General features: G+C 39.8%; 1 protein-coding gene across 1 annotated transcript in view; it reads right to left on the minus strand.

Annotated features, from left to right (window-relative positions):
- UBE4B (ubiquitination factor E4B) overlaps nt 1-21,468 on the minus strand; it is a 113,725-nt gene that overhangs the window by 50,093 nt on the left and 42,164 nt on the right. The window contains exons 3-6 of the mRNA XM_011363578.2: nt 15,083-15,218; nt 9,231-9,318; nt 8,020-8,164; nt 6,125-6,353 (exon numbers count right to left, since the gene is read on the minus strand). Of these exons, the coding sequence (XP_011361880.1) occupies nt 6,125-6,353; nt 8,020-8,164; nt 9,231-9,318; nt 15,083-15,218 (598 nt within the window). The remainder of the gene's footprint in view (nt 1-6,124; nt 6,354-8,019; nt 8,165-9,230; nt 9,319-15,082; nt 15,219-21,468) is intronic.

Raw genomic sequence — 21,468 nt, forward strand, 5'->3', positions numbered from 1 at the left:
CAGCTCTTGCAAATGACAATGAAAACAGATCATCCCCATGTTTCAAATGAAAATGTTAAACCACACAGTTCCTTGATCATAAGCCCCATATTTCTCACATTTTACACTTCCGTAATGAAAAGCATCGTATATTTGATGTCACTAGGTCCTTGCCGGGGCAAGGAGTCAGCGTGATGCAGTCCCCGCAGCCAGCAGGCAGATACCTGTGTGAAGTCAGCAGGTTTAAACGGTGGCTGCTCACGCGTGGGAATTCAGTTCCATTCTTAGCCAACGCCTCTCATTTCATTTTAACTCAAATTTGAACACCTCAAAAGCCAACTAAAATATCTTCACAAATACCGCACTAAGACATGAAAAGTGGCAACACATACAGAAGGCGGCTCGTGCTGTGCCAGGCAACGCAATGAAAGGCGCTCAGAATACATCAGAATTTTCAAGGCACCAAACGACACTTCCCGTTGACTTTCAAGAGACAAGAAAGAAGAAAAAGAAAAAAGAAACAAAAGTTTAACCAAATAGGAAGTGTAGAGTAAACTCTAGTATTCGTCCATATATTTTCAAGTTATCGGATCAATCCAAAAGGTGCTAAAGCGCATCATGATCACAAGTGTGAAGAGCGACCAGTCTCACCAACACTGTGCAAAAGTGTCAATGGTCACAGTTCATTGACAAGGATCTTCAGATTCAAAGTGAAAGAGTTGGATTCAAAGTCTGAATGTGACACTGAAGGAGAAAGTGGTATATAGTATATATGCATCAATTTATGCTTATCGATAAACATTTTAAATAATACCTCGGTTTTTTCCCCCAAAAAAGTTGTCACAAAATCCACGATGTCATTTAACAACGATATAGCATATAATATACGTAATATAACATTAGAAATGTGTCATATTTAAGTCCTAAGAGTATTGAAAAAATTATACTTCCCTCTGGGAGAATATTTGAACCATTTTCCGATAACTACATCAACAGTTCAATTTAATAATGTAATTACGTCACATAACAGAATCACATAATAGCTGAATCCTTCAGAAAACAATGAAAATATTCCTGGGGATTTACACATGCATTTGATTTGTGCAAACTGAATCCATTTTAAATGCACCAAGAAAACTTGTTTCTTAAAAAAACATTCCACTGCACTTTCTTTTCTTCTATAAGGGGACTAATCATCCATCTATTTTCTTATTTTTTTGAATGCAGATTCTAGAATTTTATATCTTCTTGATGAAGGCAAAGTCTGAGCTGTGCGGATTTAAGTGATGTGCATTCACTGAACAAATGTTCGCGTGTGCCTTCCGTGTTCCAGGCACTGCTGTAGGTCCTGGGGGGCGGGACACACGGGATCAGACAGATCCAGACCTTGTTCATATCGCAATTATGTTCCAGTGGGGGAGACACTCAAAACCAAATAAATACAGCAGCGCCATGAGAGAAAATAAAAGGAGAGCACAGGTGAAAGAGGGAGCAGAAAGTGTGTGTGGGGGGGCGGGGGGGCGGTTAACGTAACATTTAACACAACTGGGCGAGGGGTCGCCCTCTGATAAGATGGCATTTCACACAGACCCAAGAAAGTCAGGGAGCAGGCCACGCAGAGATGGGGGGACAGCTGTCCCAAGAGAGGAAGCAAGTGCAATGGCCTACGGCAGGAGGGAATACACTGAGTGAGTTCAAGAACAGGATGGAGTGTATGAGCCGGAGGATGTAGGCGCGTAGAGGCAGACGAGGGTAGAAAGGAGAAGCGAACATGTGTGGGCGTGTATGCACGTGTGTGCACGTGTGTGCACATGAGATGCAGGGTCTTACAGGCCAGGGTGAGAGGCTTCGGGTTTCACTCTGTGTGAGAAGAGACATCACTAGAAGGTGTTGGGGACTGCCATGGCAGAAAGATTTCTTTTTGACTGTTTCCGTGTGTCATCTCCAACCAGTGATGACCAGCAGAAATCAGAGGGTAAGTATCAATGTTTTCCACTCTTTGCTAATTTCCCCTTTCTCTATTCACTTAGGCTTATTATGATTTTCAAGATTTAACCTCTTTCACTAAAATAGCTAAGCGGTAAGAACAAAAAAATTTCTAGTTCTCAACTTCCTAGGACACAATTAGAAAAAATTTCCCCAGAATAATTCTTGCTATCTTTACCATGAGATATTTCACTTTACTTACTCCCGCTCCTGCAAGAAGCAGTTCCTTATAATTCACACAGCTCTTTTCGCAGAGGAATGTTTTTACCTTTCTTAAATTAATCCTTATCATCAGCACTATAAATAACATGAACATACACCGCAACTACTTCCACAAAGACGTGCTCCACGTCAACCCCCGTGGGCGCGCAGGAGCGAGACAGACCCCACCCCGCCGAGTCCTGCCTCCACGGCAACCTTGCCAGGCAAGCAGGTGTTAAAACTGCTTCCTTCAAAGCAAATAAAAGTCCGAGATCAATTAGAAACGGAGAAAGAAAACAACTACTTGTCGAGTGCTCAAATTAACAAGGTTTTCTGCTGCCTCTTTCTGGTTCTGGCTCCACAAGCATCTTCAAGTTCCTCTCTGTTTGTTTCATCAGTTATGTATTTTTAACCGCTCCTTTACATTCTTTTTGATATCCAGAATCTATAAATTGCCAAAATCTGGATAGATGTGACTTCATCTTAACAGCCAGTAAAGGACTTGCCAACTGACTGGAATGGAATTTTATAATTAAGGAGTAAAATGTCGGCACGTCCTTGCCAAGGAACACAGTAGATGCTCTTGGCAGCAAAACAACTAGTAAGAAATGATAAAAACACAAGTCCTGTTTGGCGAAAATGGAAAAGCCAGAGGCAGCGTGGAGTGGTGGTGAAACACGTGAGTTGGGATCCAGGCTCTGCCACGTTCTAGTTACGTGCCCACTAGTGTCCCTGTGCCCCAGTTTTGTCACCGTAGCTAGGAGCGCTGCTGTGGGGATTAAAGTGACAGCGTATGCAGAGAGCTGACACAGCACGTGGCGCGTGACGCGTGGTAAGTATCCGCAGCTATTGTTACAGTCAGTGAGTTTTATGTCTCCTCGCAGGTATGGAATCTAGATCTGAGACAGGGTGAGGATGTTGTAAGTCTAGAAAGAGAGGAGTTAGCAACGGCGGCACAGTCTGATATCTTTGTTAGAGAAAGTTGGAATTAAATACGTCGGGGAGAGAGAGTTATTTCTCCCACCGATAATTTACAGTAAAACAGATAACAAAGTACTCTTATCATGTATGAAAATTGATTCCTAACAAGGGCGCCTGCTGCATAACCATAATCACGCAATAGGATTTTATCCACATGAAAAAGACACTTCTACCCTTGGGAAATTTACTTGAGAACTAGTGACATGACGTTCAACCTAACACAAATATCAGCCTTCCTGAATCAATGTTCGACCTCGCACCAATGTTCCTCTCTTTCTTTATACACTCGCTAATGATTCTTCTGAACGCTGTCAAATTTAATGAAGTGTACCTAACTCCTACTGCAGGCTCTATTTATAGCCTGGAGTTATTTTTGAACAGTGCTGAGCACAAATACCAACTCAGACCAGAGGAAACTTCAATTTAAGAGCAAAATCGTAAGACAATGAGTCAGAGTATTAGAAAAAAGGTGCTATTATACTTTCTTGCTCAAAGTCACCTAAAAACTTAAGTCATTTTTTTTCACTTGGTTTTCAGCACTGAACGTTCAGCAACATCATGAACTGTTTTAGCCTCTGCTGCCTTGCCAAAGGCTGTCTAAACGAACAGGGTCTGGCTTCACTGGGGTCAAGGTCATCAGTGACAATCAAGGTTAGAAGTGAAAGCAGAGTCACAATTACGCCAGACGGTATGACCCATGTGCTCTTCAACGGAAGAGCCCAGACTGAGACAGATGGGTCAGGATGCGCGTGTAAACACACGCACACACACACGCATGCACACGCAGGCATCCCAGCCCCTGCCATTCCTAAACAGCAATCCATGCAACCGTACTTAAGAAATCATGCCTCACAGAGTACACGCTGCTCACAAGATCATTCTCGAAGTAGCTAAGTGAACGGTCCTTCCTTTTAGATCTTACGGTGGATGGGCTTAATGACGACTGATTTTTAATCTGTTGTTTATGTTTTTCACAAGTGATTACATGTAAGTTTCCTCCAAACTTACCAGGTGACACTATGAATTTTTCCAGCGTGCACTCTACCCCCCGAGAAGGTGCTAAGGTCTCAGAACATGCTCATTTCTCACACGCTGACCCTCTGAGTGGTCTCATCGGACCCGACCCTGTTTGGATTCGAAGTGCACCCCGGATTAGGGCTTATAAAAGTTAGTGTCTAAGCACCTAGGCACGTGCGGGGTAAGACTGCGTTCCTCTGATACCTGGACCCAAACTGGACACAAGAAAACTCATCACCACCACCACCACCTTCATCGTCACCATCACCATCATCTTCTTCTTCATCTTCATCACTACTGTCCCCAGAGAGTGCGAGGAAGAGGAAGGAGAAAGGACTGTCGTACATACTACCACAACAAAAGCAAAAAAGGTCATCAGGGAACAACGAAAAAACAAGAGGGAGAAAGCTTTTGCAACTGTTGTCCTTTTAATTAAATCTTATGCTAAAGCTTTGTCTACTGACATGCAAAAAAGTAATTCGCCTAAACTACAGGAATGTGTAAGTATAGTTGTGGGGGGAGGCATTGGATTAATGGGATTCTAAGACTGCTTCTAAGAGGCTGAAGTCAAAATGTCAAGGCAGGAACGCTGGCCCAGCCCCAGTGACCAGAAGTAAAGGACAGCAGGCCCAGACATGCTCCCACGACCCCTTGGTCTGACTACGTTTCCACTACGGCTAGCGACAGTATAAAAAGTCGGAAAGTGGTCCCGTGAACCCCAACCCTCAAATACGAACTGCCAAGGGCTTCTGAAACTCATTTGTAATGAGGAATGACATGTGGATTAAATTTCAACACCGAGGAACTTCGTTCTTTGTTGTATAGCATGGAAGAAAAGTGAGGGGAAGGCAGGGTAGAAAAGAGCCCACAAAAGAGCGACCCGCACTTTCTGACGACATCCAAGCCTGGCAGGAGCATGGCCTCGGGGCGCGCGCCTACTCTAGTCAGACACACAGGTTAATCACCCCAAACGGAAAACATACGTAACTGAGGTCAGTGTCACACAGCAGTCCTTCCAAACCGTGTTAATCTCCTCTCCCTGCACTGCAAACACGCACCCAACTCTCCTGCTGAGTAAATACCTAGGAGAAATCCTCAGGGAGGAGGGACGTCTGCTCACGGCACTGGGGGAGGCGGACAGGACAGGTGGCCCCGCGCTGCTGGGTCTCTGTCTGGAAGAGCTGGCAGGCACTGCTTGCGGGCTACCAGCGAGGGCAGGGAGGCCTGGAGAGCTAGAGGGAACGGAGAGGCCGGAGGACCGCGGGGTGGGAGGAGTTGGCGTCCCCCCGGGGTGGGTGAGAGTGTAGGGGCGGTACCGCGGGGACGAGGGCTGGCTTCCTGCGGCGGTCCCCGAAGCCGCACTATGAGGACTGAGGGAAATGGACGGCACAGCCGTCTGGCTGGCTGCACGGGAAGGTGAGGCAACGGGCGGACTCGTCATTGGCACGGAGCTCCAGAGCCCCGTGCTGGGGGCTGGGCTAGTTTCATAGAGGCTGAATTAGTTGAGAAAGGGAGGAAAGAAGAGAAAATTGAAGAAAAACTTGAGATAAATAACTAAAATGGAAAATATCAAGCTTTTTAAGAACAGTGTATCTACAGTTCACATCTCTAAGCATTCGAGGGTACAAATCTTTCGGACACTCACCTAAAGAATTACAATCTAACTGCTGTACAGATCTAGAGGCTACGTTTATGATACGATACCTTCCTCTTTCCAAAGAATAATGTACAATATACAGCCATTCGTTTCTAAATTTTAATTTACCAAGAGCCAAACCACGGAAAGCCAAAGCGACCGATCCAAAAAAGGTTAACACGTCCTGGAAACGCTCAGTCCATCCCCCAAATACGATCCATGCCATCGACGGCATGACACAGCCCGTGAAGGGACACTCTTCTCTCTCGCATCCTTCACGGCTACCTCACTCCCAGTTACGTGTGCAGAGGGGACCACACTGACCTAGACAAAGAGCTGGCACCGAAGGAGCCCGCGCTGCAGAACATGGGGCTTGTTCCTGGGTTGGAGCCGGTGTTTAGCATGAGAGTTCTGTCTGGTGACCGAGCGGCCGCTGCGATTGGCTGCGATGTCGCTGTCAGGCTGGCAAATGGGTTTTCATCTCTAGTCTGAGTGGACATCATTAGCACTTCCATTAATATCTGGCCAATCAAGTCCTTAAAATCAGAGAACACTGTTGGAAAGGCAGAACAGAGAAGTGTTACACATGGCTGTTCATATATACACGGTTTTGAGTAAGCCGAATGGAATCAGAGTTCGCTGTGGTGTCCCAGCTTGGACCGGACTCTGGGGCAGCAAAAGGATGTTAGTGGACGAGCTGGTGAAATCCAAGTAAGGTCTGCAGTGTAGTTACTAGTAATTTCTTAGTTCTGACAAGTATACTATGGCAAAGTCAGACGTTAACATTACGGGAAAATGGGTGAAGCGTACACAGAACTCCCCGCACACTCTCTGAAGCTTTGCTGTGAATCCAGAATTGTTCCGAGATACAAAGCTTATTTAAAAAAAAAAAAAAATTGGAGCACAGTCAATGCGAGTCACTGCTGATATATATTAACTATTAAAAGAAGCTACTCCCAACTCCACAGGTTCATCATACTAGAAACATAACTGGGTTAATCTTTATTCATCTATATGTGTTTTATATACAGTGAAACTATCAAGGACAAAGTTCAGAGTATGTTACGAAGGGTCTAATTTCTAGTCGCCATCTGGCTTTCTGGAGCAGATTCTACTTTCTAGCTTCCTTTTTACTCTCTGCAGCTCTCAACTGCTTTACTGTAGGTCTTTAAAGACATTTTAAATATCGCTATATAAATAAAAGTTCTAACCCATGTAAATCTTACCTGATTTGGTTGTTAAAATTTATCACATATATGTACAAGACAGATTTGAGAATCTTAAGATTCATAGTAATAACAATAACAAGTGGCAGGGTTTTGAAGCGTATGGTTGCTAAGTTCATCTCTATAACCAGAATTAACAAGAAGATCCTGGTAAAATCAGAAGTAGACAACCCATCCACCAGGGACACAGGGGACTTTGTTTGCTGTGGAAAACAGGCAGCCTAGGAAAGGAAAGGGCGATCTCCTTGATACTCGCTCACTCATTTAAAACAGATCTATTGAAGGATTATTGAGTGCAAGGCACCTTTCTAGGCACTGAGAAAACAGCCGTGAGCAAAACACACAAAAAACTCTGCCTCTGGGGAGGTCTGATTGCAGTGACATGCCAAAGAACACTCTGGTGTTCTGCCCCTCCCCCTTCTGTATTCAATGACTGCTGTAAAGAAGTGACAGTGCCCTGTAATGCTGCCCTAGGAATTTTATTACTTTGTTATAAGCGTGGGTTAATGTAGCCTCTTAAAACAGAACCCTGGAAACACAGCAAAATTTCAATATGTCCTATCCTGCAAGCAATTTAATAAAGCAGATTTACTCCACCACCTGCACGTGACCTGGAGGCACTTATGGTAGGTGTGTTTCACACAGAGCGCCTCTCCCAGGACCCCTGGGGACTACCCAGCATCCCCTACTTCATAAGAGGCGCTAACGCTCTCTCTACGCCTCTTACTGGAAAGGAAAAAACCACTCTGAGACGATGGACACCATTAACTTATTTATACAGTTTTCTTTTAAAGAATCATAAAAGTAAAAAAATAATTTATCAATAAGATCGGTGGAAAGTGGTCATACACATCAGTGTCCTCATCGAGGAGGATCCCATAATCAAAAACACGACCCTGGGGCAAGACAGAGTGGCTGTGGCCAACGGGCTTACCGTACAGTTTCCCCTTAAGTACAGTACTCTGAAATAAAACAGCTGGGCTAGATTCCTACCTTCTTTTGGGTTCTGCTTAAATTGTGCAGAAAGAGAAGAAAGAAAGATGACATCTCTGTCCCGGTCCTTCCAGGAGACACGAAAGATCTTACAGACCAGCTGTAAGGCCTGTTCTTCGGACACTTCAGAACCTGATGGTGGCTCCTTGTGAAGAAGATTTGGGGGTTAATTTCAAGTGGCAGGAGGTATGAGTTAGACGTCAACAGAAATATTTAATTCTGATTTAATTCATTAATTAATGAGGACATTTTAGAAATGCACAGAACTATTCACCCATTGATCTAGTGGAAAATAAACCTGTTACTATGACTTCAAAGATCCAGCGTGTAACTGGTGACATGTGCTTCCAACATAATCTCTGTGTATGGCGGAGGGGGCGGGGGGAGGTTAAAAAGGCAAGGGCCTAGTCAGGAATCACCAAGGAAGACAAAGGATGGACACATGTCCCATCTATTTTCTTTTCTGAACACCGAAGGACCAGGCTAACATCCTAGGTATGTGGCCAATTTTTCTCCAAAAATTTTTCCATAATTTAACATTTCTCACTACTTTCCATCACAAATAGAATATCACATATGGAAGAACTTTGTAAACACTAAAGAACTATATACAATAAAGCATCAGACTGCTAGGAAGCTACGGTCCAACTTCTAATAATCATCGATATGTGTTGCTGAACATGAAATCTTTTACTGAATAGAAAGTGAGGCAACTATTTACGACACCAAAAAACCAACACGAACAACTCCTTTTTCTAAACATAGAGAACTAAGCTGAGATGATAACAAAATAAGTATGTTTTCGAAACTGGCTACTGGATCCCACACATTCTTGCTTCAATTCTCGGTTCATTTTCCTCCCAATACTATCAAAGACGGGATGGCCAACTTGCTTAAGCAAAAACCCAACAAAAGCAATTCAAATTATCTCTAAATTCATTCCTGTTACAAACTAAACTTACTGATAAAAACATGGACCTGAAACAAAAATAACATTAGGATTTTATCAGGTAAAAGAACTGAGTTTATACTTCATTAATAAGGGTGATCTAGGCTACCGATTTTTCCTCAAAATAAAAACAATCACCTAAAAAGGATTTGCGGATTCGGAGTGGCCCGCTCTAACAGGCTTTGCAGATCCGGGACATGAGCAGTGTTTATTTACATCATCTGTACTAAACACAGAAGCAACGGCTTCATCTCTTACCAACCTTATCGCTGAGGCTCCTTTTTTCTCTTCGATCATTTTCATCAACTTCCATATTTTCAATTCCTGAATCCACATCCACCTGGGACATGCTTTAAGTATAAAAGACAAATAAGTCTTTTACCTTTTATAAATCCACCCAATGCCCTAGTTGCTGGTTGAGGAAAAGTTTTAAAATATCAGTCAGGAAAGCAAAACAATAAACCTTCATCTTTTTTCTTGTTAATTATTGAGAGTTCTTTATATTAAGATGTAAACATTCTATCATAATTGCTAACAAAGTTTTCCCAAGTTGTCATTTTCTTAGGCTCACTTAAAAGAATTACAGTAAATTTTCTAAACATATTATTTTTAAACAATATACAATCAATCAGAAAATTAAGTTTTCTGATTTTTGTTGCTAGCGCATAGCAATGTAACTTGGCCATTCTAGGCTCTTTGCTCTTCCATACATACTTAAGAATCAGCTTGACAAGTTCCTTAGAAACATTTTAGGGATTTTGACTAGAATTTCATCCACTCTAGAGGTCAAATTGGGGAGAAATGACATCATTATGTTACTGTGTCTATCTATGGACAAGGTCTTTCAATAAACTTTTATAATTTTCTCCATAAGTTTTTCACTTCTTCTGCTAACTTTATACCTATGTACCATACATTTTTAAATGAAACCATGAATGGTACCTTTTTTAAAAAATTAAGTTTTATAATTTTTTGTTGCTAGTACATAGTAATGTAACTGATTTTTAGATATAGACGACTTATAAGCAACTTGTTTACTCATACATAGGGCTTACTAGGTAGACAATCATTTCCTCTCCAAAGAGTAACTGTTGTGTGTTTTCTACTCCAACCCTTCCTTGTTTTATTCACTGCACTGGGTAGGATCCCCATGTAGAACGGAAGGAGAAATAGCAGTCATCCTCGTTCTTATTCCTGGTTTTAAGGAGAGTGTTTCTAATTTCTCACCACTGAATATGAGTTGCTATAGTTTTTTTGGTAGATGTTCTTTATATTCATCAGAATAAGATAGGCTATGCTGTGAGAACACACACACTCTGAAATCTTAGAGGCTTAACACTATTATAAGGGTTTATTTCTTGCTTACGCAAAGTCTGATGAGAGTGAAGCATCCTTACTCCATCTTTAATCTATGCCATCTGCAATACACAGCCTCCCAGGTCACTGGAGCAAGAGAAGAGAGGGATGGAGGAGGAACATCGGCTCAAGTGCCTTTGCCTAAAAGTGACACATGTCACTTCCACTCACAGTTTATGGGACAGAACTAGTCACTTGACCCCAATCTAACTGCAAAGGAGACTGGAAATGCAGGGGAGCATATGGAATATTTGGTTAACTCTGTCTCTGTCATATTGCCAGTTTAAGGTGCACCTTTCTGTTTTTGGTTTGCCAAGATTTGCATCACGAATTGATCTTGAATTTTAGCAAACTTTTGCAACCACCAAGATTATATGGCTTTTTTTCTGTAATATAAAATATGATGAATGATATTTATAGATGTGCTAATGTAAAAACACCCTTGTAGTCCTGAGAAAAACACAAGTTGATATTATAAATTATATTAATAATTTAACATGAGTTAAAAACATGAGTTGATATTATAAATTATTTTAAACTAAAATTGAAATTTTAATTGAAATATCTGTATAGAAATGTACATAGATGACCATGTGTTTGGCTGAGTAAATCTCACAAAGGAAACATATTCATGTAATCAACACCAGATCAAGAAACAGGGCGTCATTAGATCCCCAAAGCCCCCTTAGGGCCCTTCCAATCACCAGTACGGGGGCCACGGTAACCGCTATCCTGGTTTTCTAGCCCTATACACGTTTTGTCTGTTTTTTATGTGTTGCGGTATTTGGTTTGTCAGTATCTTAAGATTTCTGCAAATATGTTCACAAATGTGATTACCATGTAATTAATTTTCTTTGTTTATATTATTCTTGTCTGGTTTTTATAGTAAGGTCATATTAGCCTTGTAAATTAAGCTGATAAGTGTTCCCTATTTTTTAAAATTATATGGAAAATTCTGTGTAAAACTGGAATGGTATAATTACCTATAAAATCATATGAGCAAGGTGCTTGCTTTGGAAAATTTTTAAATACTGATTCAATTTATTTCATGGTTTTTAATTATTCAGGTTCTCTCTTGTTGAGTCAATTTGGAGAAAATTATGTGTTTTTCTAGGAATCTGATTTTCATCCAAATTTTCAAATTTATTTGCATAATTACATTTTTCATGGAATTCTCCATTTCAGTAACATATATTACTGAGTGTCCATTCTATGCAGGCTTTGTTTTGGGTGTCTGAGATGTCAATGAACAAAAAAGACAAAAAAAAAAAATCACTGTCATGGAACTTACATTCTAGTTAGAGATAGAAAGATAAACAATAAACACAATAAGTAAAGCATATAGTATAATAATAAATGCCATGGAAAGATTAAAGAAAAAAGAGCAGGGAAAAGACAATTGAGAGAGCAGGGGGTTCCACTGTAAATGGGTTGAGCCTTAAGGAGAAACGCCATCTGAGCATAACTATGAAGGTCAGCCATGTGCCTGTCCAGGGGAGAGTATTCCAACAAGAGCTTTTATTCCCGGTATTTACTTGTATTCTTTTCCCCTTTTTAATATATTATACCTTTATATTTTCACCTAAGGACCACTTTAGCTCATGATTTGTATTTTTTATTGTTCAGTTCTAGGCACTTTCAAATTTCCATTATGATAGTTTCTTTGATCTGTATGTAGAAACATGCTGTTTTTAAAACTTCTAAACGTCTGAGGGTTTAAGTTTTATTTCTCTATATTAATGATCAAACCTGATACACTAGTCGGAAAACAGGATCTGTAGGATACTGACTTGAAACTTTTTGATCAACAGGTATCAAACTTGTTAGCTGTATTGTTCAATTTGTCCAGATACTTACTGATATTTATGCTCTTCGATTTATCTATGGCTGTAAGACATGTGTTAAAATTCTCCCGTTATGTTTATGTATGTGTCCGTTTCTTCTAGTTCTGTCAACATTTCCTTTATTACATGTTGCTGTTACATTACTAGATGTATGTACTTTGGAAACTTATAGCCCACTGTTATAATAGTTATAAATGTTATAATAAACATTTATTATTATATAGTGCTTATTTCTGGTAATACTTTTTGCCATAAAGTCTAACTTATTTATATGTTTACCCCAATTTTCTTTTGTTTAGTATTTGCCTGACACATCTTTCTCCTTTCTTTCACTTTCAACCTTTCTCTAACCTAACGTTTCGGATATGCCTTCTGCAAACAAGAATAAAGCCGGGCCATGTTTCATTTTTAATCCCCCCTATGCCTTTTCACTGTGATTTGCTGTAATTACTGACATGTTTTCATTTCTTTATAGCATCTTATTTTGTGCTGTTTGTCTCTTTTCTAAAATGTGCTTCTTCCTTGCTTTTCTTTGAACTGACTTAAACCCACTCACCCTCTCGCTTCCCCACCCATCCTACATTTTCCCTATAGTGGTTCGGAAGATATACTTTATTTCTATTCTTTTAGTGGTTACCCTTGAAATTTATCAAGTATTTTTATCTCAAAACCTAAAATGTGGTCAGTATCTTTACCCCTCTCCCAAGTATGCGAGCACCTTAGAGCTTGCTCTCATCAGCCCCCTTCTGGCTTATCCGCCAGGAGATCTATGTTAGATCTGCCTGATTTCTGTACTTTCCCTCCCTCAGTAGTATTTTACACACTGCTATCATTGCTTAATACCATCAGTGTTTGTTTCGATTTACCAAATGTTTATTATTTTCTTCCTTTATCCCTCCTTCTTGCATCTCAGACAGTAGCCCTGAGATCATTTCCCTTCTTAACTACACCTGCTAAAAGTTGGGGTCTTCTAGCGGCAGTAAGCTATCGGGTTGTTTTTGTTCATTTGGTTGGTTGATTGGTTGGTTGGTTGGTTTTTAAACGTATAAATGTCCTCATTTCACCCTTGCTTTAAAAGACAGTTCCACAGGGGTACACAATTCCCAGTTGACAGCTACTTTCTTTCAGCTTCTAACACTATATTATTCCACAATCCTCTGGCTGCCATCATTTAGACATCTCACTTGCTCTTGTGTAGATTCTCTCTCGTTTCTCTCTGGCTGCTTTAAAGGTCTTTGTCTTTGATGTTCTGCAATTTTATTATAAAATGTCTAGATATGAATTTTCTTTCTTGTTTAACCTGCTTGAGAGTTGCTGAGCTTCCTGAATTTGAGGACTCATATCATTTATCAACTCTAAGAAAGTTCTCAGCCATTTTTCTCTTTGATAATAGTTTCTAACCCAGTAGAGGAAAACATAGGGAGTAAGGAGGGAGGTGGGAAATCTCTCCGAGTCTATTTTCTCCTTCTGATATTTCTATTAGATACGTACTAGATCGGTGTCCTCTCTAGCTCTAAATACCTTTCAAATTTTTCATCTTTTTCTTTCTCTTTGTGGTATACTCTGGGTAGTTTCTTCAACTTTAATACTCCTTTTGTTCCCTCTTCAGTTAGTTATGTCTCATCCACTGTTTAACTCTTACATCAAGTTTTCAATTTGAATTATTATCTTCTCATTTCTGGAAATTACATTTGGTTCTTTTTCAAATGAGCTTGGTCGTTTTTATAGTCACTTGCTTCTTACATTTTCAATTCCTTTTTTTATTTAAATATGCATATTTCGTATTCTGTACCTGGTAATTCCAAAACCCCAAAATCTCTAGGTGAAATAATTCTGTTACTACTAATTCTGCGGACCCTTAATCACAGTGGCTTTTTCTAGTGTGTTTTGTGACTTTTAACTGTGAGCTCTTATTTCTTGGAAATTTTTCTAAAGGAATTTTCTGAAGACTTGGATGCTTTATGTTTCCTTCTGCTAGATGTGTAAAGGCAGTATACGTCTGGATCCACTGTATATGACAATTCTTAGCCTGAGGTTTTTCAGACTACATCAATAGTATAAATCTAGATGCTAAACCCACATGACATACATAATAAAGTCACCTAATGACCATGAAATCACAGAGTTGAGTTCATTTTTTTTTTAAACATGTGTACTCAGAGCAAAGGTAATAAGAACACAATTGTTTTTACTCCATGGGGTTAATTTCTTTCTATTTGTTCTTTTCCCTGAGAAGGTAGTCCTTACTGAATTCTTGCCTAATGTGGGGGGTGATTGCTGATCTGGTTCCTCACCCCAACCTCCCCAAGTACTGAACCTCTATACCTGCGCTTCTCAAACTTTTTCACATCATAACACATACAGAAAATCATATTTGCCTGGCCCACTGACCTAAACAGAGGCGGCTGCATGAGGGCAGAGGGGCTGGGTCCTGGGGGGCCTTGCTCGCCAGAGGAATGAAGAACTCAGCACTAGCCTCTGCATCGCCCACTCACGGCACACCTGCAGGGCGGGAAGGCTCTGCTCTAAGACCCTGATCCTGACAGAGCACCTAGGGTATTTGACTCACCTGTTTGTACCCTTCCAAATGTTTAAATTTCACCAATCAGTAAAACTCTGAAGAAATTTTTAGGGACTGACATATGCTGCCAAAATAATTTAAAGACATTAAAAAACTAAGAACATTTTTTACTGTCTATATCGTTATTTCATAAAAGACATTTCAACACCAAAAACATAAAAAGGTATAAACAATTCTTCAGAATACTACAAAGACCTTTAAATTTAATGAATTTCACTCTAATTTGCTATGGCTCTCTGGGCTGGCACTGGAGACTAATGCATTAGAGACTAAAGCGAAGGGATCTTTTCCTTTCCATAAATAAAAGTTCATTGGAAATCTGGCTTACTTTACCTTTTCTCACAAGAGACACCATCGATATCCATGCTCTGGGAACGTGAGAGAGACTGAGATTGTGTTTCAAGGCTATTGGAGGGTGAGCTGCTGAGAGAACTGACTCCTTCACTGCTCTGGCTTCGATGGGCTACTCCTAACCAGAGAAAGATAATGAAAGATTAAGTCTCATGTGAAATAACGTTAAAGCTACTCGTCACGGCAGCAGTAAACATGCACGACTGGCGTTCTCAGCATCACGACAGTCAGCAACCAAAAAATTTCTATCAGGAGATTACACTAACGGCAGAAGTAATATTAAAATCATAGGAACACCAGCAAGAAATCATAAGTTATCAATAAACGTCATGTGAGGGCAGTAACGGAGCTAAGTCTTGATATCTAAAACTGACTCCGTCACCTTCTCTTTCACCAATTTAAACTATGATCCTGGAATACAAATTAACCTCCATGATAGTTGAGAAACATCCTTGAAATGTACCCAAAATAAGATGCCTTAATGAATGGATATGGAGACATATAAATGGATAGATGTGTGATAAAGCAAATATACTAAAATGTTAATGGTAGAATCTAGATGGTGGCTATATAGATGTTCACTGCAAAATTCTTTTGACTTTGCTGTATGCTTAAAAAAATCTTAATAAAATGTTAAAAATATGCAAATAGACCCATCTAAACTATATCCTTGAATATAGATCAATCCACTTATTGAGTGAACATCTCATCTGTGACAGCTTGGGGAAAATTAAAATCTGACAGCGTCCTGGCCCTCAGAGCTTACAGGATAGAGAACTGGAGCCACTGAGGACAGGGACAAATTTCTCAGCAATGTCTTTAAAACCACATATTTCACAGAATTTAAAAAATTACTTCAACTCTATGAATATCTTTCTACACAAATAAATGTTTACCCAGACAATGGCAAGTACTTTTAAAAATATATACCTATGTTGCCGAGAGGGAAAATGAGACCTACGTATGTTTTAAAAAACAAAAACAACACAACCACAGTTACCAGCTGTAGCTGAAACAACCACTAAGTGAATAACATTTTAACCATCCGGCGTTGCAAGAAAGTAAACTTGCCACCTTTTAATGTCTCGTCACTGAAGGACAGGATAAAACATTGATCCATTCCTGGTAGCAGGTTTTAACATATTCCTGTTCATTAGCACCTCTGCAGAACTCCGGAAGGAAAGGAGAAACTAAATTTGCTCTATTCCTAAGTGGACTCAAGTGAAATGCAGAAAACATCTAACGTAGTGAGAATTCTGAAAAAAGCTTGTTGTGGAAGAAAGACAGTAAAACTTTAAATTCATTAATTCAAGAAGGATAACTCAAAGTTAAGTTCTCAATAAATATTTATTGAAGGAGTATATAACAGAGCATTGACAATGTCCTTAGGAAAATATTAGTTTACTTATCATAATGAAAGGTCTGACAATTTAATTAAAGTTAATCGCTAATAAAGTCCAACAATTTTTATGGGATAGCAATTAAGCAGCTTTAAAATTTCCACCTGATAAAACCAGTTCTAAAATTAAACTGACAATTACAGTAAGTTGTTTGAAAAGCTGTATTTGTAATATAGTAGATTACAGCTATACTATGTGTATAAGAATCCTATAGTAAGATAGTGCCAGGGTATATATATATACCACATAGTGTAATATACTGTATTTACAATATTTGTATAAGACATCAAGGGTATCGTCTGAATTCTTTTTTTTTCCTGATCCCTCCACGTGATCTTCACAATCTAGGTCAGCTGGGGCAATTCTCACTAGATTAATTGTGTATACTAGTGATCGTCAATCTCTACAAACCATGTGACCCCACTCCTTAAACTTAAAAAAAAACAGATGGTCTCTCTGACTTTATTTAGATTCAATATGAATTAAATATCGTCACTAAAAACAAATCAAAGCAACAGTACAAAATACCACTTTGCTCTCAAACCACACACACCTACTTTTGTCTTCGCCCTCTCCCACTCGTAACTTGAGAAATCACTGTCAGGAAGCCAAGTTTTAAGGAATACAGAGCCCCTTCCCCCCTCTTTTATCTCCATAAAGCCAGACACTGAAGAATTAAAACACAGACAAAACCTCCTCTGATCCTCTTTCAGAAGATGAGTAAAATCTCTATATATCAAGTTAAAAGCAAATTTTTTAAAAGTGAGAGTGTGTGTGACAAAGAGTGGAGAAAACCGTGTCTGCTTAAGAAAATATGAATTACAAACTTTCAAGATGGCAGCTTTCCAGACTCTATGACTGCTAAGAGCTTGTTAAAAGTAAATTATGCATTCTGTGTGGGAAGGATTTTTTTTCCAAAAAAGGATTTTATTTCTGTAAGATTTTCCTTCTAGTATTGAAGTAGTTCCTGAATGATATTCCCTTTTAGGTATAAACCAGACCAAACGCCTATTGTTAAGCTGCAACACTAGCTCCATTCCAGTATTTTTACTCATACACACGTGTGTGCACACACACGCATTTGCTAAATTCTGATATAAAAAGAATCAGAGAATTGCCAAAAGGTGCTTTAAAACCTCAATAAACATGTTTTAAAAAAAGAGGCGAGGAGGTGACGTTAAAGACTTTGTTCAATCCTCTCCTTTTACATAAAAATATTGAGATTTACAAAGTCTAAGAACTTCCCTTAAGACCTTTAGCAAGTTAGAAACAAAGATTAAAACACAGATCTCTTTAATGAAAATGTTATTTCCTCTACCCCAAACTGCCAACAGTTCTCCAATTACGGCTATCTTAAACCAAAGCTATGCGTTTTATAAATTCTAAAATTACAAAGACAAAGCTTAAAGATATTATTGTTATAAAAGGAACCATTTGTTCTTCTAATCAAAATTCTAAAGGTCTTGGCAATGAAGCTAAAGGGTTAACATTCATGAAAAATATAAAATATACTTGTATTTCATTTGGCCAATACCAAACCTCACCCCTCAATCATACTTTTTTAAATTAAATGTGTTGGGGTGACATCAGTTAATACAATTAGCCTCTATAATACTTATAATAAACATATTCTATTTCATAAAACGGACTGACATTATTTGGTCAGCATTTGATTTCTCGGTGAAAACATTGTGTTCTTGTGAATAAACACAAATAAAATGAAATTTCAAACCCATGAAGAAAAATAATAGCAGCTAAAATATTGGGATAAGAAAACCAAAAACCGAACTTAGAAAATTGCTTTGTTCTTTCTATTTATGAGATAGAGTATTCCTTTCCTTAGTATCAAAAGGGGGAATCATACAAAGAATCACACATCTGGCGTCAAAAGACCATGGCTGCTCCTTGGAGAAATGGCTGGTCCTAGGGCTAGGGCAGGGGAAACACAAGATGAGCCCGGAGCATCTTGTAGTGCCAGAAAGACAGTGCTTACAAAAATAAAGCATGGCCACGTCAACCAGACAGAGGAATCTTTTTTATGAAAAAGCTCCCAATAGCCAAAGCTGGAAAAATTTTTATAAAATAATGTAAAAATAAATAATATAGTAATTTGGATTACAACTTAAAGTACAAAATGAATGTATTTTATCCTTACTTATGTCGTACTTATGTCACCTCCAGGCATTCAAGGTGACAGATCCTTCTGTAGCCAAAGATTTCAGAACCTTAATGTTTCTTAAACTCACTGCCTTAGACTCCTACTGAGAGACTGGAGAGAGATGGTGAGAAAAATTCCCAGCGCATTCCCAAATGAACATAGAGAATGACTTCTTGGATCCCCACGGTGAGCTCAACAGATAAGAGAGAAATATATCTTAATTCTGAGTTTCAATCTAGTTACGAAAACATGATACATGTACACAAAGCTACTCTCTAAGGGTTATAAGGGTTCCGAGTCAAGTACAAAGACTGGAATAGGATCTGAAAACACGCTCTGAAAACCAGGATGTGTAGGTACGTGAGTTGGGGGAGCCTGGTTACAGGGGACCTTGAAACTTCCTGGACTAGATTACAGTTGGAAATAAGGAGACGAAGAAGACTTTTGAGCAGGTGACATGTCTCTTCTCCTAAGCCATAACTATATCCTACGGAGCAGGGACCCCACACGTATTCACTCCTGTGCCTTCACTAGACTAGGAGGCATGACCTAAGGGATGAAAGCAGAACTGTCATAAAGTTCACGTCCACTGTGCAGGCGGAGTGCTAGTGGGTAGTCTGAAGTCAGATGCAGCAGAGGTTGAAGGAGCAGGTTGGCAGAAATGAGGAGAGACAGGAAAAGAGACAAATCAACCCCACGTCAGAACAGGAAGCTGGTTCCCAGCATGTCCCACTAACGACACATCAGTACTTTTTCCAGATTCAAAGTAATCAGCATGACCCTAGGAATAACGCTATATAATGGAGCCCTCTATAATAAAAACAAATATAAAACATCCCCCACTTGGGTGGATAAAAAAACCTCCACTTTTGGTGGCCAAAAGCCCACTCCAGGGAGATGAAATGAGCAAACTGGTGTGGGATACTCCTATTACAAATCAGAGAACTATAATGTACAAGCTAAAAGCAAAGGATTTCAACCAGAACTAGGCTCCCAAGCTCAGGAGCCTTGTAGGGGTCCCACCTTTTAGGGGTCCCTGATGTGGTCCTCTGGCCTCAAGGCTTCTGCCTAAGCCTCTGCCTCCAGCCAGCTTCTTCATCACCCTCAAACCCTCTCCCCCTCCCAAGCCACAGGCCAAGTGAAACAATAGGGCTTCTTTCTTTCTGAAGAAGAAAAGGAGTTTAACACAGGATCAGCAATCAACAATAGGACAAAGGTTACAATTTTACTGTCATTCCTGATAGCATTTTTAGCCAGAGACAATTTACTATAAAAGAAAGAGTCTGATTTTGTTGAAATTCCTACAAATGTACTATGGGATGATGACGTTCCATTATCAAAACTGGGGAAGGAAATCGAGAGAAACCGAAGGTGACTGCCCCACCGCGGCCCCTGCATCGATCACCGCCAAGCCCACTTTTGCTCTGGGACTTCTGCATCCTTCGATGCTTCTGTCTGGAAAGATCGCCCCAAGATCAGCATCCGGTTTGCTCCCTTGCTTCACTCGGGCCTCTGCTAAACTGCCCCCTTCTTCATGAGCTCCACAGGCAACTCTCTTATTTAAACAGCAATGCCTCCCTCCCTCAGCCATCTTCCTCCATCATAATTCTCTTATTTCTCTCCACCACAGGTTTTATGGCTTTTTAAAAATCCTTTGTTTCCTCTGACTAGACTATAAGGAACAAGGCCTAGAGCAGAAGCTAACAAACACATGGGAGGATTCAAATAAATATACTAAATGAAGGCTCGTGAATTTAGTGTTCGGTAGATCACTGGTTAACAACCAATGTAAACTAAAATGTAAACCATGATAAAACATATCAAGTAAATTTGGAGGGATCAGAATAACAACTGTAATGGGATACAGAAGGATGCACCCTATTTTCAAAAGTAATAATCAAGTTGTTTTCAATTTCTGAATTTCAATCAGATACTTATATAAAAATTCTCCCCCACAAATCAACCCCCATAGCTGTGAGCCTGAGGCAGTGACCATCTGAGGCCCTGTCACGTCTCTAGCACTAAGACCTCTTCATAAGTCCCCTCCTCCTGCTGGACAGTGAGCCCCTGAAGGTCCCCAACCGAGAGCCACCCATTTTTGCATCCCTAGCTCCTAACACAGTGCCTGGCAGATAGAAGGCACTAAACAAGTGTTCAAATGCATGAATGGAAGCAGGATAAAGACCATCTGCTAACATGTTAAAGAAGAATTTAGGTTAAATTCTTATTAATATATTAAAGATTAGCAGTCAGATACAGGAAATGGATTCCATGTTTCTAACCCAGACCTCAGAACTAGCCCAGAGGCCAAACATATCATTTGGCTTCTTATTTGTTCCAAACAGGCCCTTGTGGTTCTTTTTTTCCCCACTCCTGGAGCAGAGGTTATTTACCACAGACGGAGACAAACTCAGGGCTCGAAATTATAGTAGCTTTTTGACTAGCTGCTGGATCTTTTAGTCAAAGCCTTTAATAAAGAAGCACATAAATTACTATATCGCAATCTTTAAAAATATTTTGATAACTATATTTCCATGTAATTGGTTTCCTTTGTAATCCCGGATGTTTTATTATATGTATGTAAAAATATATTTGGAGAAGCTGATCAAAGGCTTCTCTAGTTTGCCAAGGGTCCAACGGCAAAGATAACAGTTAAGAACTCCAGGCCTCCAAGGCAGAAAAGGCAACTGGAGAACTTATTCCATCAGACGTAACCATTCTGTCGAGATGAAACCAGTCCATAAAGGATTTGTTGGGGGACTCCTGACAAGAACGACCACATCTTCGGGGGGGTCGTGACTGCAGGAAGG

The sequence above is a fragment of the Pteropus vampyrus genome, unplaced genomic scaffold (assembly GCF_000151845.1).
Source record: "Pteropus vampyrus isolate Shadow unplaced genomic scaffold, Pvam_2.0 Scaffold86, whole genome shotgun sequence".
Lineage (NCBI taxonomy): Eukaryota > Metazoa > Chordata > Mammalia > Chiroptera > Pteropodidae > Pteropus > Pteropus vampyrus.